Source organism: Benincasa hispida, chromosome 4 (assembly GCF_027475165.1).
Source record: "Benincasa hispida cultivar pf3 chromosome 4, pf3_genome.v1.1, whole genome shotgun sequence".
NCBI classification, from domain to species: Eukaryota; Viridiplantae; Streptophyta; class Magnoliopsida; order Cucurbitales; family Cucurbitaceae; genus Benincasa; species Benincasa hispida.
Genome location: NC_143481.1, coordinates 58,366,699 through 58,387,291, shown reverse-complemented (window position 1 = coordinate 58,387,291; position 20,593 = coordinate 58,366,699). Strand labels below are relative to the sequence as shown.

General features: G+C 34.4%; 1 protein-coding gene across 4 annotated transcripts; it reads right to left on the bottom strand.

Moving 5' to 3' along the window:
- On the bottom strand, positions 1–5,703 carry RAB18 (RAB GTPASE HOMOLOG B18). 4 transcript variants are annotated; one of them, XR_005481421.2, is made up of 8 exons: positions 5,559–5,692; positions 5,268–5,431; positions 4,399–4,467; positions 3,435–3,500; positions 2,547–2,668; positions 1,506–1,634; positions 1,044–1,242; positions 1–289 (listed from the first exon to the last, which is right to left on the bottom strand). XR_005481421.2 is itself a non-coding variant. In XM_039029423.2 (7 exons), the coding sequence occupies exons 2-7, from the start codon at positions 5,407–5,409 to the stop codon at positions 1,129–1,131; spliced, it is 642 nt and encodes a 213-aa protein (XP_038885351.1). In that variant the 5' UTR covers positions 5,410–5,431; positions 5,559–5,703; the 3' UTR covers positions 835–1,128. The 4 variants fall into 4 exon arrangements, 2 of the variants coding, with proteins under 2 accessions (XP_038885351.1, XP_090169022.1); XR_016529189.1 differs by having other exon boundaries at positions 5,268–5,330; positions 5,559–5,664; XM_039029423.2 differs by lacking the exon at positions 1–289 and having other exon boundaries at positions 835–1,242; positions 5,559–5,703.
- Positions 5,704–20,593: the final 14,890 nt, after the last annotated feature.

Below are 20,593 nucleotides of genomic sequence, written 5' to 3'. Positions count from 1 at the left end.
TAGAACCAAAAACTCGTTGTCTCAAGTATTTTATAACTTCTTTTCCCTCTAAACAAAGAGAATTAGTCAACAAAATAATTTTATGTTTGACCCAAATTATGAGTCCAAAACGAAATTTGTCCAACTTTTTAATAGTTTTCGACCTTTTGTTCGCATAATCCTCAACAAAAATTACCAAAACTACCTTATAATGCATGCATGCTGAGTCATCAACTCTTGTTCTCCTGTTCTTCCCCTTTAAACTCTCTTTATATGCAAGTTTCATTGATGAACTCTCTACGTCATACATCTGCATTTGCACATACTAAAACACTGTCATTTAATCTCAAGTAATTGGAGATTTTTCAAGAGTTATGTGTAATGAAAAGTTTGAAAGGCCGAAAGTGTCCTAAGGTATTTTTGAAGATAGAGGTTGAGTATGTTGCAGAGAGTGAGTGTAGCAAGGGGAAAGGGATAGCCAGAAAACTAAGCAAAGAGGTGGGCAAACTAGTGAGAGCAAAAGCAACATAGTTAATGTGTGTGAGAGAGAGGGGGATATAGCTAGAAGAACAGGTGGAGAATATTTGAGTGAGCACGAGCGCGAGAGTGAGACCAAGATAATTAACGAGAGTTTGAGTGGACACGAAAGTGAGAGCAAGTTGTAACGTTTCTTTTTAGCGGGAGGACTAAAAAGAGATCCCAACCCACATGCAAAATAGTTCATTTTGGTAATTCCACGCTAATATGACGTAAGCAGAATGACAAAAAAAAAAAAAAAAAACACCTTTTGAAAATTGAGTCAAATTTCATTTAAGACCTTCCAAAATAGGTCACCCGTTAAAAAAAAAAAAAATCTAAAACCAAAGTATTGATAGGATTTCAGGATCCGTCTGTTTCCATCTGTGAAGTCATAAATTCATGGTAAATCAAACTCACACCAGAAAAAAAAATCAATCAATCGTCAACCTAGTAACAACTGAAAGAATACAAGGAACTTACTGTCGGGCAGACATTTTAGTTGAACGAACTTATAATCCATAAAGGGAAAATTGAAGATCACAAACCTTTTGACTTCAGGTGTGTGCTGAAATGGAATGGAACGAGTAGCCTAAAACAAAATGAGAGTGCCCTACAATTTTTAGCATATAATCAATATGAGCAGCAGCCACCAGCCGAAGCGGTCGTCTCGGGAGGTTTCTCTTTGAAGATATTCTTTTTTAAACCTGTTGAGCCATCAGCCAAAAGACTGGGCGTGTCCAATATCTGCAAACACATTATTTTGGGGCATCAAATTATTGAATGGCTTATTGAGGATTGATGTGACAAATTACGAACACTTGGGGGTGTTTGGTCCCCAACTTCAAGTGGGTGGAGTGAGTAATTGCAATCCACTCCATGGTGTGGCTCCAATTACAATAATTGGTATTTCCAACTATTATTAGTCTTGGACTCCAACTCGAGTTCAAAATTTGTATTAAGCGTCGGATCATTTGGGAAGCAGAAGAGGGTTTCGAGTTTTCACGTACCTTCAACACAAGCTCATCAAAGCATTGCTCCACATTGACCCGAGTTTTCGCACTGCATTCGAGAAATAGGCATCCAGATTCTCGAGCAAAGTCAATTCCCTCTTTTTTACTGACTACCCGTTCACTTTCCTGAAATATTTGATCACTTGAATTGAGTTCTGATATCTTATCCAATTCAACTTCTTAATCTGACATGAATTTAGCAAATTTGTGTTTAGTGGATGATGTCTAAAAACAGTATTTGGATTCCATAACTCGAAATGTAAAAATTTTGAAACAGGTTTTCAGTGGTTTCATATTCTAAATTTTCTACCAAACACATTAAAAAAACAGGGAAAACATGAAATATTACTCAATTTTCCATCAAATCCCTTGGACCTCAAATTCCCATTTTAAGATGACCAACACATTGCTAAATATCTAACGTTAAGAGTAAGGGTTACTTGATCTAGATAAGCAAATATCATATCCATAGCCAAGAGGCACAAACCAAGATCAAAAGAAAAATATAGGGGGTGTTTCAGACATTGACTTGAGTTGAGTTGAGTTGTTAACTCAACTGTTTGGCCCACCAACTTCACAAGTCGTGTTCAACTCCACCAACTTCAACAGTGTTAACTATTGAAGTTTTCACATTAATTGAGAAATTTCATCTTTTCTTCTTTCTCTCCCTCCCTTCCTCCGATATTTACAATGACTCCACCCACTAGTTACCGTTGACAACCAACTCCGGTGACAATCATCGGTAGCAACATGCCCCAATGACCACCTCTGGATTAAACAACTCTGCACCCCAAACAGAGATTTCCTAACTCCACATACATTAACTTCAGACTTCATAATTCAACTCAGCGCCCCAAACAATCCCAACTCAACGCCCAAAACAGTCCCATAGTGATATATTTGTAACTATGGCACTTACTAGACTTAAATCTAGAGTTAACAACATAGGGCAAGTTAACCCTCGACCAAGATGCTAAAAGAACTACATTGGGCAGGGTAAATACTACTGAAAGTTCCTCCTCAGAGTTAAAAGCATACCTTATCCACTTTGTTTCCTACAAGCATCTTAATGCAATCCTGATTTGTTGAGTACAGATCGATTTCTTTAGCCCATATGTCAGACAGATTTGTGAATGTCTCTCGCCGGGTCACATCATACACTAAACAATTTTTAGGTTGTAAAAATGTTAGGTTAGCTTGAGAACGAATTGAATAAAAGGAAAAATAATCCAGAATAAAAATTTATCAAAACAAGTCATCCCTAAAAGCAGAATGATGAGCTGGAAACATTTTACAACAAAGAAGAGGGTCAATCAGAGCCTTTGAAAAATAGTATATACAACCTAAAGGTTTGGGTCTAATAGTACCTTCCCTGTTCTCTTTTGTTAATATATATAGGTTTGAATCTTTTGTTGGGGGGGGGGGCGCGAGGGGAAGCACGAAGGTAATATATAAAATCTAAAGGCTTGTGTCTAATGTTCCCAGCTCATCAATAACTTACAAATGTAAGAGTATATTCGTGAACTTAAGAAACCATTGAACAGGTCAAAAACTTAATAGACAGACAATTGAAAGTTGGACTTGTTAGATACAAAATCAAAAGGTTTGGCACTTACTAGACACTTCAAGATCTATGGACCTATTAGAAACTTTTCAAAGTTTAGGGGAGGGACTATTTGAAACAAACCCGAAAGTTCAGGGCTAAACTTATAATTTAACCTCTATATGTATATATGTATGTGTTTATATATCAGAGAGTGCCAAACAAACTTAGGTTCCTTAGGAGAACTTTCCTCTCTTCCAAACCAAAAAAGAAGTATCATGTGTGAAATGAAACTGAAAAATTAAAGATTTTACAAGTATTGAAACAGTAATATGTCAGTATTTCAAATGTAAATAGAAAGTGATGAAATCAATTGAAGATACCCATAATGATTCCTTGAGCTCCTCTGTAATATGAACCTGTTAAAGTCCGAAACCTCTCCTGCCCAGCTGCAAGTAGAGTTCATTTAAATACAATTCAATAAAAGAAGGTAGACGAACACTTAGGGAATAAGATTTAAACCGTACTAAAGTTATGATTTCATAATTATCAAATTTGTCACAGAATAACACAGCCAAGTAGACCTCAAAAAGTAGGTAGCCACTTATCAATTTCATCCTACGAAAACACTCCCCGAGTCACATTATTACACCAAGTAGAATGCAACATACTTCATGTCTCAGCTAATTCTTAAGACCTTCCCCACCCCCCCATATTCAGACGCTATCATAGTAAGCCCTATGTAGCATTAAAAAGGCATTAGGGTTTTGGTTTTTCATCAGTATTTTTACTTCATTGCAAAACAGAAAATGTTTTGATGACGTCCTTTATTTATTCCTTCCTAATAATTTCCAATAACAATATCATATCACAAGATGACCAGTAAACCTGATACTCATGAGACTTCAAAGATTCTAAGCCATGGTGAGTAAGTATACGTAAATTCCAACGACACTATTTTCTAATAGAATGATCAATCCAATTAGTGCAATTTTGCATGCATGGAACACCCAAGACACTGTTTGGTCAGCAGATGCATGTTAATCCATTCCCCACAATTCCACAGTTTTAATATTTTTAGATGTGTATGTTAAAGTTGAAAAAAATTGACTTTGAATAAAGGTTTTATAAAATAAATAACTTCGCAGATACTTCGATAACCTTCAGAAATATGTTAGATGTATATCTAACATTCAAAATAAAAATATAGAAATCAGAATACAGAACAATATAACACGATGGATGAAACCAAAAGAGGACCGAAACAAATCATAAGGCACCATTGCTTTTCCTCTATCATGTTTATACACATGCGCATAGCATGAAACAAAATGGAAAACATTTCACCTGTGTCCCATATTGCAAGCTTCAACTTCTTCCCCCCAACTGTAACATGCTTAATCTTGAAATCCACACCTAAAGTTATGTAGAGGATAAGTATAAATTTAATATATAAAAAGATGAGTAACAGACCATAAATTAATCTAATCTATTAGAAACAAAGAGAATATTTCATTGATGTAAATAAAATATTTTGAATAGAAAACCAAATCTGTTACAAAAAGGGACCCTGAATTGGTTGGGGGGATTAGAGGTTGGGGATAGTCCCCTTTGGCGCATTTACCTTCATCTTTATCACCTCTCTTCATTAAAATATCCCTTTGCAGCTTTTTATCCAATTTTGGCCATCCCCCATCTAATGGGGAGGTTTCAATGTTTTCTTCTTTGCCCCCCATGTTGGCTAGGTTTGGTTTTTCCCCAGGAGGTAGGGATGCTCGTTTGTTACCCCTAATTCTCCAACAAATTCAACTATAGTTCCTTCAACTCTATTTTACTAACTCTAGAAGGTTAAAATTTTCATTTGGTAAATCTTACACGGAAGTATTAGCACTATTTCGTGCTTGCTTTCACACAACTCTTTCATATGCTTTTCACCCCTTACATACATTACAATTCGTAGCCAAAGTATTTAATACATGAAAGAAAAAAAAAAGTTCATAAAACTCCTTTCCTTAATTTCAAACGTTTACTTTAGATTTTGAAAACATTTCTAAAAGGTAGATAACAACTCAATATTAACGGTCATCAAACAGGGCCTCAGTGTTTCTACTTGTGGAATTGAATACAACTTCAGTTCAATCCCAATTGAATACCTCAGAATTGAAGTTGAACAAAACATCCCAAAGAGAGAATTAGAGTAGAAATGAGAAGCGTACCAATAGTTGGAGAAAGATCCTCAAAGGAATCAGAAGTGAAGCGCAAAAGAAGAGTACTCTTCCCTACACCAGAATCTCCAATCAACAGCAACTTAAACAAGTAATCAAACTCGGGTTGACTCGAAGACGGTGCGGACGACATTAGGAACACAACAAACAAACACCTTAATCAACAAATTTGAGTTTTGAATCAATTTTTCGCGATCAACAGAAATGAAAATCTTCAAAACAAAGCAAATACAAAACAGAGAAAGGGAAAGCAAACAGTGAAATAGTAATCAGAAGACTCACTGAGTACGAGTAGAGAGAGAGATTGGGAGAAAGCTTTGAAATTATTCTTCACTTTGAGTTTAAAACTTTCTTCAGTTCTTGCCTGCTTGCTTTCTCTCACCGATTGATTCCTTTCTTCCTAATTATTTCATTTTATTTTATTTTTGAAAAATGTGCCAACGCCTTTGATTGTTATACTGTAAGAACGAATCTATTTTCGTGCATTGCAACCGTTGATTTCCTACCGTTGGATTTGAATGCTGGTATCATCATGCTCAACTTTTTTTTCTTTTTTGGAAAAATTATTATAGGTGACAAAATAAGAAAGTAAAAAAGCAAGCTTGTTACACAGTTTTCTTAAATTGTAGATATGGCAAAAAAAAAAAAAAAAAAAAAGAGACTTTTAATTTCCATTTAATATATGTGACAATTTTGCCTTTTTTTAGTTTACCGGTGTTTTTATTCCTATTTTTTCTCTAACTTATAGTGTTTGATAGTAACAGTTACGTATCGATGTATATCATTTTAGGTGTATCAATTGTACTCATTAAAAAAATAAATAAATAAAATAAATTGACACACCTGAATATCAACATTTGAATCTTCTCTCATGTATGTATCTTCAATTTTTAAACTTATTTCTTCTTTCTCAATCATCAATTTTTCTTCTCTCTTTAACATGATTCTCATACATTCATCATGTATGTATTTTGCTGCAATTTTATTTTAGGTCAAATTTTCATCTTCACAATGTATTGTATTTTTTTGTGATTTTTTTTAGTTTTGATTGTTTTCCGAAGATAGGAGATCTTTGTGTTTCATTTCAATGTTCTATTGTTTGGTTTAGTTGTTTTCTCTGATTTAGGTTTTGACGAATTGATCTATTTTTTAATTTTAAATCAAATTTTAAACAACAAATGACATGTTTAGTGTATCGACAATAAATTTAACAACAATTAATATTCAATCATTAACATATTTGAAGTAAAGAATACATGTTTCATTTTATATAATATAAGTGTATCACAGATCAATGTGTAACTACTTGAAGTAAGACAAGAGTGTATTAGTAGATATCTATTGACAATCAACATTTCAACGGTATCGATAATATATCTAACAATAATCAACTTCCAACTAGTACATTAATTATTTTAAAGTAAATCATATGTTTCATTTCATAAACATGATATTCAAGTATATCAGTAATACATTAGATATAAGATATGGGTGTGCATCAGATATCAAATAGTAAATACTTTCAGTAAACATAAGTCAATTAACATTCAAAGTGTATCAGCAGTATATCTAACAACAATAAACATTCAATCGCTAACTTATTTAGAAGTAAAGCATGCATGTTTCATTTTATAAACATCATATTTGAAGTGTATCAAAAGAATATCAGATATAAAACATGAGTATATCAAGCATCAATTAGTAAATATTTAAAGTAAAACATGAATGTATCATACATCCGTCAACAAACATAATAGCATTGGTATCAACAAACATATTAAAATTTCAAGTACATAATTGTGCTATCAAATATCAATCAACAAGCATATTCAAATTAATTTAAATGATATGTTATCAAAATTGGTTATCACTATAGTTTTTGTCACACGTGGATACTTGTTACACTATTTTATCCCTTTTGTATTTTTTTTCTCTAGATAGTGTATTGCTTAATATGGTACCAATATACTACTATCGTACTTCAAATTATGTATACCATGTAAATGATATATCAACTAATATATCTAAAATGAAGTATGCTACATATTATCAATCGTAGACATCATTTTAATTGATGTACCAAATTCATTAATGAGATATATTGAAGTCACTTCGAAAAGTGTGCCTAACTTTCCCTTCTTGTTGTACGACTGCAACTTTAAAATTCAAGAGATTTTTTACATTTACCATTTTTAGTGGATTGTGTTGGTTTTTTTTGGTCATTTTTGCAAAACCAAAAAAGTGAAGACAAAGACCTAATTTTGAAAATATTTTTTTGATTAAGTGTACAATATTGACCCCTTTCTTCCCCTTTTAATATACTGTTTTAAAAAAATTCTTAGAACTTTCGAACGTTTCATTCGTAACTTTAAACTTTAAAAAAAGAGTTAAAAAACATCCTTTTACGAAATTCTTAGTTTTTTAAAATAAAAACGGTTAACTTTTAAAAGTTTCATCAAAACCCTTAAACTTTGAATTAACACATCGTCTAAAAAACATGATAAACTTTCAAAAATAGTATTAATGCTCTTAAGTTTTCCAAAAAAGAAAAAAAGAAGTTTTTTTAAGAAAAAGGATCTTATGTTAGTATGGTATATGGACATGAGCATTTATATACATACCTCAGCACTTCTCGCTTTTATTTCTCGCCTTACTTCTTCATTACTCTTCTTAATTCTCTTTTTTCATTTATCAATCTCGAAAATTTTCTTCATTTCTCTTCTATTTTTCTCTCTTCTTAAATTTCATAGCTTTAAATAAAAAGGGAGAAACTCTCTCATTCCGCATGCCAAAAGATAAATATTAGAAATCTCAAAACCTAAGGCTCCGTTTGGTAACGATTTGATTTTTGAGTTTTCGTTTTTGAAAATTAAGTCTATAGACACAACTTCCACCTCCAAGTTTCTTCCTTTGATATCTACTTTTTACCCATGGTTTAAAAAACTAAGCCAAATTTTGAGAACTAACAAAAATAGCTTTTAAAAACTTGTTTTGTTTTTTGTAATTTGGTTAAGAATTCAACTGTTGTACTTAAGAAAGATGCAAACTATAGTAAGAAATGAGGAGTGTTGATTGATAAATTTTGGACTAATCACAAATTGTCATGTCATTTATCAAATTAATGAAGAAATTCCAAATAATTGAATTTGAGACTAATTAGTGTTGACATGTGTCCCAAATTGAAATTGAAGACATAAATTGGTGAATCCCAATGATGTCATGTGTTTTCAACTTGACCGTTGGATTAGATTAATTATTTTGGTCAAATTAAATATTAGAGTTTGGCTGAAGTCAATTTGGACCCAAGAATATACTTGAGTTTACCGAAATCTAATTAGTTCGGCCCAGGGGCCAGGTCCATGGACCAACCAAACTTAAGCCCACAAAGACCACCTAAGAACTCTATAAATAAAAGAGTTCTCTCTGTTAGTGGGGGTAAAAAATTTTACACTCCAGAGGGTCTAGAGAGAATTCTCCCAAAAAACAGAAGACTCCCTAACTTCTGAATCTAACCACACTTGAAGACTAAAGTTCTTTGGAGAATCAAACATTCTTACAAGACTTCAACTTCAAGAACATCACGTGCTCCACTTCCTTAAATCAAACATATGCATTCAACCGAGAGAGAATTAGAGGATCAAGTACTAGAGATCAAATCATATCATATCAAATTAACACAAACACAAGTTCAACTCCACGGAACATGTTTCTCCAAAACCTCATGTGAACAAATTGACATGCCTGATGGGATTTATTCAAGGAATTCCAACATGAAGGCTAAAGTTCGGGTGGACATAGATGATTGAGATTGGTTTTTTTCTTCTGTCGCAGTTATACTCAATCTTTGGAAGACTGAAGATTAAGTACTTTGAGGCTTGATATGATCAAAGACAGAAATTCCTTGCTTGGATTCTTTTGAGTTGCCGATTTTTTCAACAATTATATGATTGTTGTCAACTTTTGCTATGATAATAACATGATATGCAATAACTTCTAATACTTCCTCTGGATGATTATTGAGGAAGTTTCTTGGGAGGAATTCTGATAGAGTTACTATTGTGATGCTCGATGTGTAAGATGGTACCAACACGCAGCGGAAGTAATGAGGATCGATAAGCACTCTAATTGATTAATTTTAGCAGAAATGAAAGCATGCTTAAGCAGAATTTAATGGGTTTCAAGACATACCTTTGAAGAACCTTTGAAATCTCGATTTCCAGTTGTAAATCTCTCCAAATCATTGTGCAGACCACCACAAGATCTTCCCTACTATTCTCTTGATGCTCTAGATTGAGTTATGGGGCTCAAAATAAGTTGGAATCAAAGGGAACTTGAAGAATGCTCACAACAACAACTCAATGGAAGAACACCTTCTTCACACAAATTTTCAGCTAAAATTCTATCGATTGCATTGTATCAAATTCACTCGAATCTCTTCAATATATTGCAGACTATCATGCAAAGAGAATGATTGCATGAGATGCAAGTCATGCTTGGAGTAAATGAAGCTTGAAGATAATGGATTTAGTGTGAGCTACTTTAAAGATGAAGATGAAAAAACTCTTTTTTTCCATTTTGTGTTTTTTTATTTCCAAAATCTAATTTTGATTTGAAAATCATATTTGATTTGAAAATCAAAATTTATTAATTTTACAAATTAATTTCATAAATTAATTTTCTAATAAAATTAATAAATAATTATTTAAACAATTTAAATAATTCTAATTAATTTAATATCCAATATTAAATTAATTTTACACAAATCCATCTTCATATATTTAAATCATATTTAAATATAAATTCTCCCATTCTGTTTGATTCTAATTTGATCATTTCAAATTAACTTATCACGCTACTCTAGAGCTAATCCATTTTCGAACTAGTAGGGGGATTTCGTGGACCTACATATCATGGGCTCCACCGATCCGAGATTAATTGGCAAAACTCATTAGACCAATTTAACCCCATTCATTAACTAATGGGCCACTCCACTAAAGCCCATAGTTGAACTCCCCTCACTGTAGATATTTATGTTCACTCGATATAACTATGATTAGTAAGTCAACCCTTCATAAGTTGTTCATAATAACGGCTGGGTTAAATCTCTGTTTTACCCCTGAAATTACCTCTTGTTTCTTAAGTCCCATTGATCCCCTAATGAACAATTATTTTGTGATCCGATCAACAAAACCGAGTCCCTCTCGAGCCAATGAGAGGGCGGGGCCCCTTGTTCAAGACCCAAAATCGACACTTAAGGGAACAACCTCTCTACTATCCCTAAAAGCGGGTAGGAGTGAATTCTGTCTTGCACCTTATGTCCCCAGCTATCTATCTGGTCTTATCCCTAAAATGGGAAGTTATTGAGCCGGCGCTGTTGAGCCAACCCTCACCTATGCAAATCTAAGAATAATTCCAAATAAACATGAATTCATAGTTAGCTTAGGATTAAGGTCAAGTTACCTAGGTCATCGCTTTGAAATAGTCAGTCTTAAATAGTAAACAACGTTATAAAGTAAGAATGAATAATTTTGTGGTCCGATCTTGTACAAACCCTTTTGCACAAGGACACCCCCACTCCTCATGTCCCAACATAAACGAATTAGGATAACTTCGTTTGTAGCATTTTATAACTCTTGTAACAAATACAGAGCAGGCCGCATCCAATAGTGTTACCAGAATAAGGTACCCAACTTTATTCATATACTATAGATCATTTTGACTATTTACTCGAACCTGATCCGCCTTTATGTCTCCATATAAAGTTCAAGTACTCATCCAATAGTCAAGGGGATTTTAGGTTTATTGGATTTCTAATAAGCAAAACATCTATTTAATAACACATTATTGAATTTTCAGAATAAGTTCTATTGTTTACAAACCACGAGTTTTAGGATATAAAACCCAACAAACTCCCACTTGAACTAAAACTCTAGTGACAACTTATATATCCAATATATAAAACTGAGTTTCTGAGTTTTATAGAGAAATATAATAAACTAGGGCATTCCATACCCATGATTTACCATTCGGTATCCCAAATCAGATATTTCTCCGACTTGCCCTAGATTATTATTCATGTATTCCTAGTCCTACTAGGTGACTCTCAAATACTTTAGCTGAGAGAACCATTGTAAACATGTCAGTGTACAATAGGCTTTTAATTAAACTATATGGGATTGCATCTTATTCTCAATAATGGCCAGGAAGCACACCTTCCTCCCACTACATTGAGGTACTCTCAACTCTTTGAGTAAGATGCATCTGACCTGTCTCAACAACTCTTTGTTAACAGTCAGATCTAGAAATCTTTAAACTTCCTATACTTTGATCTAACCGTTTTAAATATCTAAATATTTGCAAATGGATTTTGATTCTTAATAGAAGTTGCTGTGAGATAGAACAAACATAATTTTCTGAAAATGAACATTTCATTTATCACAAAAATATATACAATTTTTTCTTTACAAGATTTACAAAACAGTAAGATCAAGCAGCAACTTCTCCTACTGGTCGAGCTGAGCAAACGATCCCCAGGAATTAGTTAGCTTGTTTACCTTTCTTTGCTCTCTTCTCGGCAAGATACTGAGGGAAATTTCTTCTCCAGTGCCTTTCTTCGTTGCAGTGGAAAAATTTCCCTTTCTCTGCAGCGTTCTCCTTGCCTTTCTTTCCGGTAAACTTTTTCTTCCCTTTCCCTTTGCTCTTCTTTGTAGGAATACTCTTACTCTTCGAAAAGGAGGCAACATCAGGCTTGGAGGACGTTCCTCTCTTTTCAGCAGTAGTAACATTTATTTCTGATTCTAGACCATTTGTTCTCAACATTATCTGGTAAGCCTGTAGCTCATTCAGTAGAGTAGTCAAGTTGTATTCAATTTTATTCATCAATGCATTCATACAAAATTGTAGAAAACTCTTCGGAAGAGATTCTAGAATAAAACCAACTTGACTTCTCTCGTCCATGACAATACCATTTACTTCTGTCACATTAAAGTGGACCATCATGTCCAGGACATGTTCACGAGCATTGGTCCCCTCTTTCATGCGACTATTGTAAACATACTTGATGGCATCATGCCTTAGAGTAAAAGATGGTTGTCCAAACATCCCTCGCAGAGATTCCATGATCTCTTTGGCAGTACTTATATCCTCATGTTTCTTCACCAAAACATCAGATAGGTCGACGAGGATATAAGCACAGGCTTTATCATTCGCCCTTATCCATCTGTTATACACATCCTGAACAATTCGGGTTGTGTTAGAGCTAGGAATGGGAGGACAATCCTTCATTAAGACAAACCGCAAATCATCTATCATAAGTATGTGTTCAAATTTGATTTCCAGGTGACATAGTTATCCCCAATGAGTTTATCCGATGCCAACAATTGTATTATTGAACTTGTCATTATGTAATTATAAACAAATTCTATAAGTGAATTTTTTTTAAATCCAATTAAGTTTTAGAAATTTTAATAATGTACCCAAGATTATTCTTTTGCAACGATACTACATCAAGACATTCTTGACTAAATACTATCTTCAGAATAACTCATATTTCGATAGTCATTTAGGTACCGCTTTTAGTCAGAAATTATTAACACTTAATAATTATATAAGTGTAACCCTCTGTTTTCAGATGTCAGAGGTCGGCCCTAACTATGCTACCGTAGTGGAGAGTCAAGGTTAGGAATGGACCTAAGAAATCTTATCCATCTCTGGAGCTTGAGTTGTTCCGAATCCTATGTTACAACCCCCCGAAGGGATAACCGTCGTTAAATGACTAGCAAAGGGACGCTTAAAGCTAACTAGCAGGTGCAACATAGGAATCTCATAGTTTAAACTAACGGAAGAGACCGCAGGATATGTTGATACATCTCCTTTACCCACTTACTATGAACTACTTCCCCCGTTCACCTTGTTATTGATTCATACATCCACTTTCCGAATGGAGGTCACTTCCAGGGTGACAAGAAGCGTCATATGAATCTCACGGTGTGAACTATGTGGATACATGGCAGTTAAAATTGTAACTTGATTTCTTTTCGAACAACTTCCCCTTATTCACCGAAATCTAAATTTAAACAAAAAATTACTTTCCGAATGGAGGTCACTTCCAGGGTAACACGAAGTACCGCTTAAATCCAAACTGTGAACTCTTAGGGATGTGAGAGCTAAAAATAACATATCGTATATGTTATTAATCTCCCACTAAAGTTTTCTAATAACTCTATCATATAGAAATTATTGGACTACCACTGAAGTGTTCTAATTGTTGGGTAAATTTACACTTAGGTTCTTTTCTGACTAATAAAAACAACCCTAAGTCTATGTGTTTATTCAAGTATAACACTTATAAATGGACTTAAACCTATGTTGTCTAGGTGATAAACCGTTTTATTACCTCACATCGCTCACGTATACTCATAAAACTGATTACCAACGCTCAATAATTCGGCCATAATCCCTAGGTAGGAGGTGTTCCGTAGACCGTCAACTTAAATACCCCTAGCCTTTGATAGGATTATATATTGGTCGAGTTTGTAACCCTAGTTTTACAAGTTTAACGATCTATTTTAACTATTAAAACATGTGGTTAACTTACGTGAGCATGCAACTGTTCTTTGTTATGGATTTTAAATGTCTACCTCAATTTTATAACAGCTTATAAAACTTTTAGACATGCTAAACATCCACAACAAATATAAAGGAATTCAATATAACACTTATATTAAATACAGGAAACCCTAACATGCATACTATATATTATAACAAATTATAACATACTTTCAATGTATGTTGCATGCTTCCTATAGTGGGATTTTAAATCTAAATGACATACTGTATGCACATACAAGATTTATTTAATTATAACATACATCCAATGCATAAATAATTAAACACAGACTGATATGGTTTTAGTTTTAGCAAAAACAAGCAAACAAAAGCCTAACTATTACAAAAACAGCTTCAAAACCACTCGAACCGCTCCAAACCGCTTGAACCGGACTCAAACCTTCTAAACCGGACCAGTAGTGTCTGAACCCGACCAGCCAAAAACCATTTGAGGCTGAACCAAATCGGACCTCAAGAGAACTAGTCGAACCGACAACTCTTGCTCTCGCTCAAAATCTCGCTAAGGCTGATCGTTTAGCAATGACGACCATTGTCATGCATTTGCCTGATCGTTTGGTGTTTGCGTGATCATTTAGCAGCAACGCATATCACCTGATCAAGCTACACGATCGTGTAGTGTCTGCTTTCTATCGCATAGTGTCATCATTTAGTACCGAAGGACTCTACATGATCTCTTAGTGTCCAACAATATCATACAGCTCCATCATTTAGCATGGACAATTACTACACGATCGCTTAGTGCCATCATCTAGCGCCTCATCTTGATCGTTTAGCGCGCACACAAAGGTAAGTGATCGTATAGCTATCGCATAGCTCTCGACAAATCGCTCAGCTGCTGCACATAGGTAAACGATCGCGTAGTGTTATCGCATAGCATTTCAACGCATCGCTTAGCTACTGCTCAAATGTAAATGATCGTGTAGTGCTACCGTATAGCACTTCAGCGCATCGTTTAGCTCCCACGCGAAGCTACACGATCGTGTAGTGCCATCGTATAGCAATACAACGCATCGTTTAGCTCCCGCAGGTACACGATCGTCTAGCACACAACACTTCAACGATCAACACACGAAGCTACACAATCGTCTAACTTTTCTTCACATCGTCTAATGCATGAAGCTAAACAATCGTCTAGCTATTGAAGCTCAACGACGATATGAACAGAGGCTGAATGTCTGGAATCTGCAACGCGACCTTTTCGCTTGTTTCTTTGATTTATAACTTAATTTCAACTCTAATGACTCCAAATAAAATACAAACTCTTGGGAACACATATAAGCTCATCAAGCAAGAGCCAATTGCAAATTTAATTGAGAAATCAAAAAGAAATTAAAAGCCAAATCTAAAAAAATCATATCAGTGCAACAGTTTCATATAACTCATATAAAACACACACCAAACAAAAATTAAACATAATTGAATGCTTATATGATGCTCTGATACCAACTGCAGAATGGTACTAGCACATAGCGGAAGCGAAGAGGATCGATAAGTACTCTAATTGATTAATTTTGGTAGAAACGAAAGCATGCTTAAGCAGAATTTATTGGGTTTCAAGACATACCTTTGAAGAACCTATGAAATCTCGATTTCTAGCTGCAAATCTCTCCAAATCTTTTTGCAGACCACCACAAGATCTTCTCTACTATTCTCTTGGTGCTCTAGATTGAGTTATGGGACTCAAAATAAGCTGGAATCAAAGGGAACTTGGAGAATGCTCACAATAACAACTCAATGGAAGAACACCTACTTCACGCGAATTTTCAGTTAAAATTCTATCGGTTGCATTGCATCAAATTCACCTAAATCTCTTCAATATATTGCAGACTATCATGCAAAGAGAATGACTGCATGAGATGCAGCTCATGCTTGGAGTAAATGAAGATGAAAATGAAGATGAAGATGGAAAAATTCTTTTTTCCATTTTGTGTTTTTCTATTTCCAAAATATAATTTTGATTTTAAAATCATATTTGATTTGAAAATCAAAATTTATTAATTTTACAAATTAATTTCATAAATTAATTTTCTAATAAAATAAATAAATAATTATTTAAACAATTTAAATAATTCTAATTAATTTAATATCCAATATTAAATTAATTTTACATAAATCCATCTTAATATATCTAAATCATATTTAAATATAAATTCTCCAATTTCGTTTGATTCTAATTTGAACATTTCAAATTAACTTATCACGCTACTTTAGGGCTAATCCATTTTCGAGCTAGTAGGGGGATTTCGTGGATCTACAGATCATGAGCTCCAACGACCCGAGATTAATTGGCTAAACACATTAGCTTGATTTAACCCCTATTTGTTAACTAATGGGCCACTTCACTAAAACCCATAGTTGAACTTCCCTCACTATAGATATATTATGTTCATTCGATATAACCATGATTAGTAAGTCATCCCTTCGTAAGTTGTTTATAATAACGGTTGGGTTAAATCTCTGTCTTACTCCTGAAATTACCTCTTGTTCCTTTAGTCCCACTGATCCCCTAATGAACAATTATTTTGTGATCCGATCAACAAAACCGAGTCCCTCTCAGGCCAATGAGAGGGTGGGGCCTCTTGTTCAAGACCCAAAATCGACACTTAAGGGAACATCCTCTCTACTATCCCTAAAAGCGGGTATGAGTGAATTCTGTCTTGCACCCTATGTCCCCAGCTATCTATCCAGTCTTACCCCTAAAATGGGAGGTTATTGAGTCGGTGTTGTTGAGCCAACCCTCACCTATGCAAATCTAAGAATAATTCCAAATAAATAAGAATTCATAGTTAGCTTAGAATTAAGGTGAAGTTACCTAGGTCATCGCTTTGAAATAGCCAGTCTTAAACAATAAACAACGTTATAAAGTAAGAGTGACTAATTTCGTGGTCCGATCTTGTACAAACCCTTTTACACAAGGACACCCCCACTCCTCATGTCCCAACATGAACGAATTAGGATCACTTCGTTTGTAGCACTTTATAACTCCTTGTAACAACTTCAGAGCAGACCACATCCAATAGTGTTACCAGAATAAGGTACCCAATTTTATTCATATACTATAGATCATTTTGACTATTTACTCGAACCTGATCCACCTTTATGTCTCCATATAAAGTTCAAGTACTCATCCAATAGTCATGGGGAGTTTAGGTTTATTGGATTTCTAATAAGGAAAACATCTATTTAATAACACCTTATTGAATTTTTAGAATAAGTTTTATTGTTTACAAACCACGAGTTTTAGGATATAAAACCCAACAAAATGGTGTTAGAATTGATGTCGCACTGAGATAAATTATGCACCAAATTGTAGCTATGTTATGCGATCAACTATGCGATTGTCACAAGTTCTCTTATATCAAGTCCAAGTACAAATAGGATATAAGTTTCTTTGTGCAAACCGAGGTCAAACACAGGGACTTGTTTACTATAATGTTTATGTGGTTGGTGTGTTTGCGACATGAGCTAATTAAATTACAATGAAGGAAAAACAATTAAATACATGCGATCATGAAGCTAAGTGATGAAATTAACTAAGCAAGCGATGAGAAATTTAAGAATGACCATGGGAATTCTAAGAGAACAGTAGCTTTAACTTATGGTGGAAAATGAATGGAGAAAGCAAGGTTAGAGGAAGTCAATTCCAAGTTCCTAAATCTAACATCAAGGGTAATCCAAGCTTTCTAACACTCGTTCATCGCACACCTCTCAGCAGCTAGCCATATTTGTCATATCTCTAAGATGCATGAATGATGTTGTGTTAAGCATAAGGTTATTTATATTTCTAGAAACACTTCTTATTTTACTCAGTGAGTTCCACAACTACTTACCCTCTCAGGCAGTTGGTTATAACTACTTGACTCTATGAGTGTTCATAGGTAAGAATTTACATAGTCATATACTAAGCAAACTGGATTAGCCCTCAAAACTTAGACTTAGCTCATGATATTATGCTTTCCCTTTATCATGTGCAATTAGTTACCCATGGCAAAAGAAAAAGAAATAGTAAAGATAGATAAGATGATAAAAGCAGTCATAATAATATATAGAGGTAAGAAATGTCGATTACAAAATGAGTTAATGTCTTAATCACAAAATGCAATACAACAAGGAAAAGCGAGAAGTAAGAAGTGATGTATAGTTATCAACAATCTCTTTCTTCAATCTGATGGGGTGCTAAGGTTGCTGGTGAGGCTCATGGCAGTATGATATGGAGAAGGCTCTCTCAAGCACTTGCTCCGACGAGTTTTTTTTTGTGGTAAATCGAAGGGTATTTTGGAAGTGGGAGAATGCTCAGGGATGCTATCAGATGTGCTCTTCCTCAAACTAAAATTATATGTATCTGCTCATCCATTTCTCTATATGTCAAGGCTCTATTTATAGAGTCGTGCGCTGACAGCTTTGGGTCTTCAGCTCTGATTAGTCACCATCTTTGACTTGGTTGGTGAAAATTTCAACACTGTTATCATGGTCAACATTTTGAAGTTGTGGCAGAAGATCCACTTGGATAGTATCAAAGATCCCAAGGCATGTGATCAAATGTTCGTTCATCGGGTAAGAGCTTGGTGCATGCGGATAAATATTGCGATCAGTTGCAAAATATAATGCTTCAGCGTAGGTTTAACTCATGATATGCGGTCAGTAGGGATTTTAAATGTACTTCAGTGAAAATATAGTTTTAAGTATGAATTTTTAGTATTATCAGTGAATATTCAGCCTATCTAACCTCATTATTCCAAGTAAAAGGTTACAATAACTAGTATTTCTACAAGTTATCAGTTACCGATCATCAAAGTTGAGGGAAGTCCTCGTTTTCTTCCTTAATAGGCTTAGTCTTTCATGTTTTATTCTTTCTTTAGGCTTCCATGCCTTCTTCTTTCTTTTCTTTTTTCTGAGTCTTGCTTCCTCTTTTGTAATTCCAAAAGAAATGTGACTCCTTTTGGCTGAACCCTGACTTTCCTCTCTTTTGACGAGTCATAAGGATCCACTATTCACCATTATCTTCAACAAGCTCGTCTTTATTTCGGGAGTTTGTAATTAAAATCTCTTGTTGGAACCAAACAACTATAGGCTCGACGGCCCCAAACTGGATCAAGCTTTCTCTTTAATCATAAGACGTAGCAATGGTGGAACATTTGAAGTTATCACAACTGCTGCGTGTTTTGTCTGAGGTACTTCATCAATATTCAACTCAATCTTCTTTCCACGAGCTAACCTTAGAATCAACTTCTTCAGAATGAAACATTTTTCAACTGGATGACTGGTGACCCAATGATACTTATAGTAGTTGGGGTCATTGATTTTCCTCAACTGCTCTGGTCACTTACAGTGTGGCAGTTGCATGAGTTGTTTTTCTAATAGTTGCTCCAACATGTTTACAATATTAGAGTCAAGAAATAGATAAACTTTTTCTTGTCTTTCTTTTAGAATTAGGCAATGCCTCTTGCCTCCATCATGTTTTTTTTTTTTTTTTTTTCAATTTTTGCTTCTTTTTCTTCGGAGAAATTTTTTGGTGGGGTCGTATTGACGACTATAGATTATGTTATGACACTATTCACAATCTTTTCAATACCTTTGATTTCTTTCTTATTCTTGTTTCCTTCAAGGACTAGGAAATTTTTAGATTCCCTTTTAGCGATGCTCAGCTCCATGTCATTAGACGAATCACCAACTTCTCAAATGTATGGGGTTTTATTCCTTTGGATGCAGAGAATTTATAGTGCATTCCTTAGGTGCACATTTTCACCACAAATAATTCAATGAGTCGATCTTTGCAGTCAAGACTTAGAGCTCTCATAGTTGAACTCCCCTCACTGTAGATATATTATGTCCACTTAATAACCATAATCAGTAAGTCGATCCTTCACAGATTGTTCATAATCACAGCTAAGTCAAAAGTACCGTTTTACTCCTGTAACTACATCTTGTTCCTTAAGTTCCTACTGATCCTCTAATGAACAATTTTGATTCATAATCTCTATGAGTCAAATCCTTTCTCTATCATGAGAAGGCGGGGCCCAGATTGTTCAAGACCTAGAATCAGTACTTAAGAGAATAACCTATCTGCTAACCTTAAATAGGGTAGGACTGAATTCCATCTTGCAAGGAAATGTCTCTAACTATTCATCCGGTCTTATCCCCAAAATGGTATGCTTATTGAGCAGTGTTGTTGGACTACTCTCACCGTTTTCAGATCAAAGGATAATCTCGAACAAATAGGAGTTCATAGGTAGCTCATTATTAAGATTGAGTTAACCTAGGTTATATAATAAATGAAATAGTCAGTTTTAACAGTAAACGGTCATTATAAAGAAAAGTGACTATTTTCGTGGTCTAGTCTATATGCAAATTCATTGCATGGGATGCCCCCACTCTCATGTCTCAACATGAACGTGGATCACATCGTTTGTAGCACCTTACAACTTCTTGTAACAACTACAGAGTGGGCCGCATACAATAGTGTTATTAGGATGAGACACCCAATTTTATCCATATACTTATTAGACCATTTAGGCTATATAGTGTCAACTTGATCCTGTTTATGTCATTACATAAAGTTACAACATTCAAACTATAGCCAAGGATATGTTTATTGGATTTTCATAATAAGATGCAAAATCAACAAGTCATTGTTATTGATAAAATAGAATGTTTAACACGAACTGTGAATTTTAGGACATTCCCAACAA

Excerpts from the sequence above, each read along its gene's own strand:
- RAB18 (XM_039029423.2), bottom strand. The coding sequence starts at position 5,409 with ATGTCGTCCGCACCGTCTTCGAGTCAACCCGAGTTTGATTACTTGTTT. Across the intron at positions 4,468-5,267 it reads GGATCTTTCTCCAACTATTG|GTGTGGATTTCAAGATTAAG; the intron begins GTACGCTTCTCA and ends ACATAACTTTAG. Across the intron at positions 1,243-1,505 it reads TTGATGAGCTTGTGTTGAAG|ATATTGGACACGCCCAGTCT; the intron begins GTACGTGAAAAC and ends ATGTGTTTGCAG.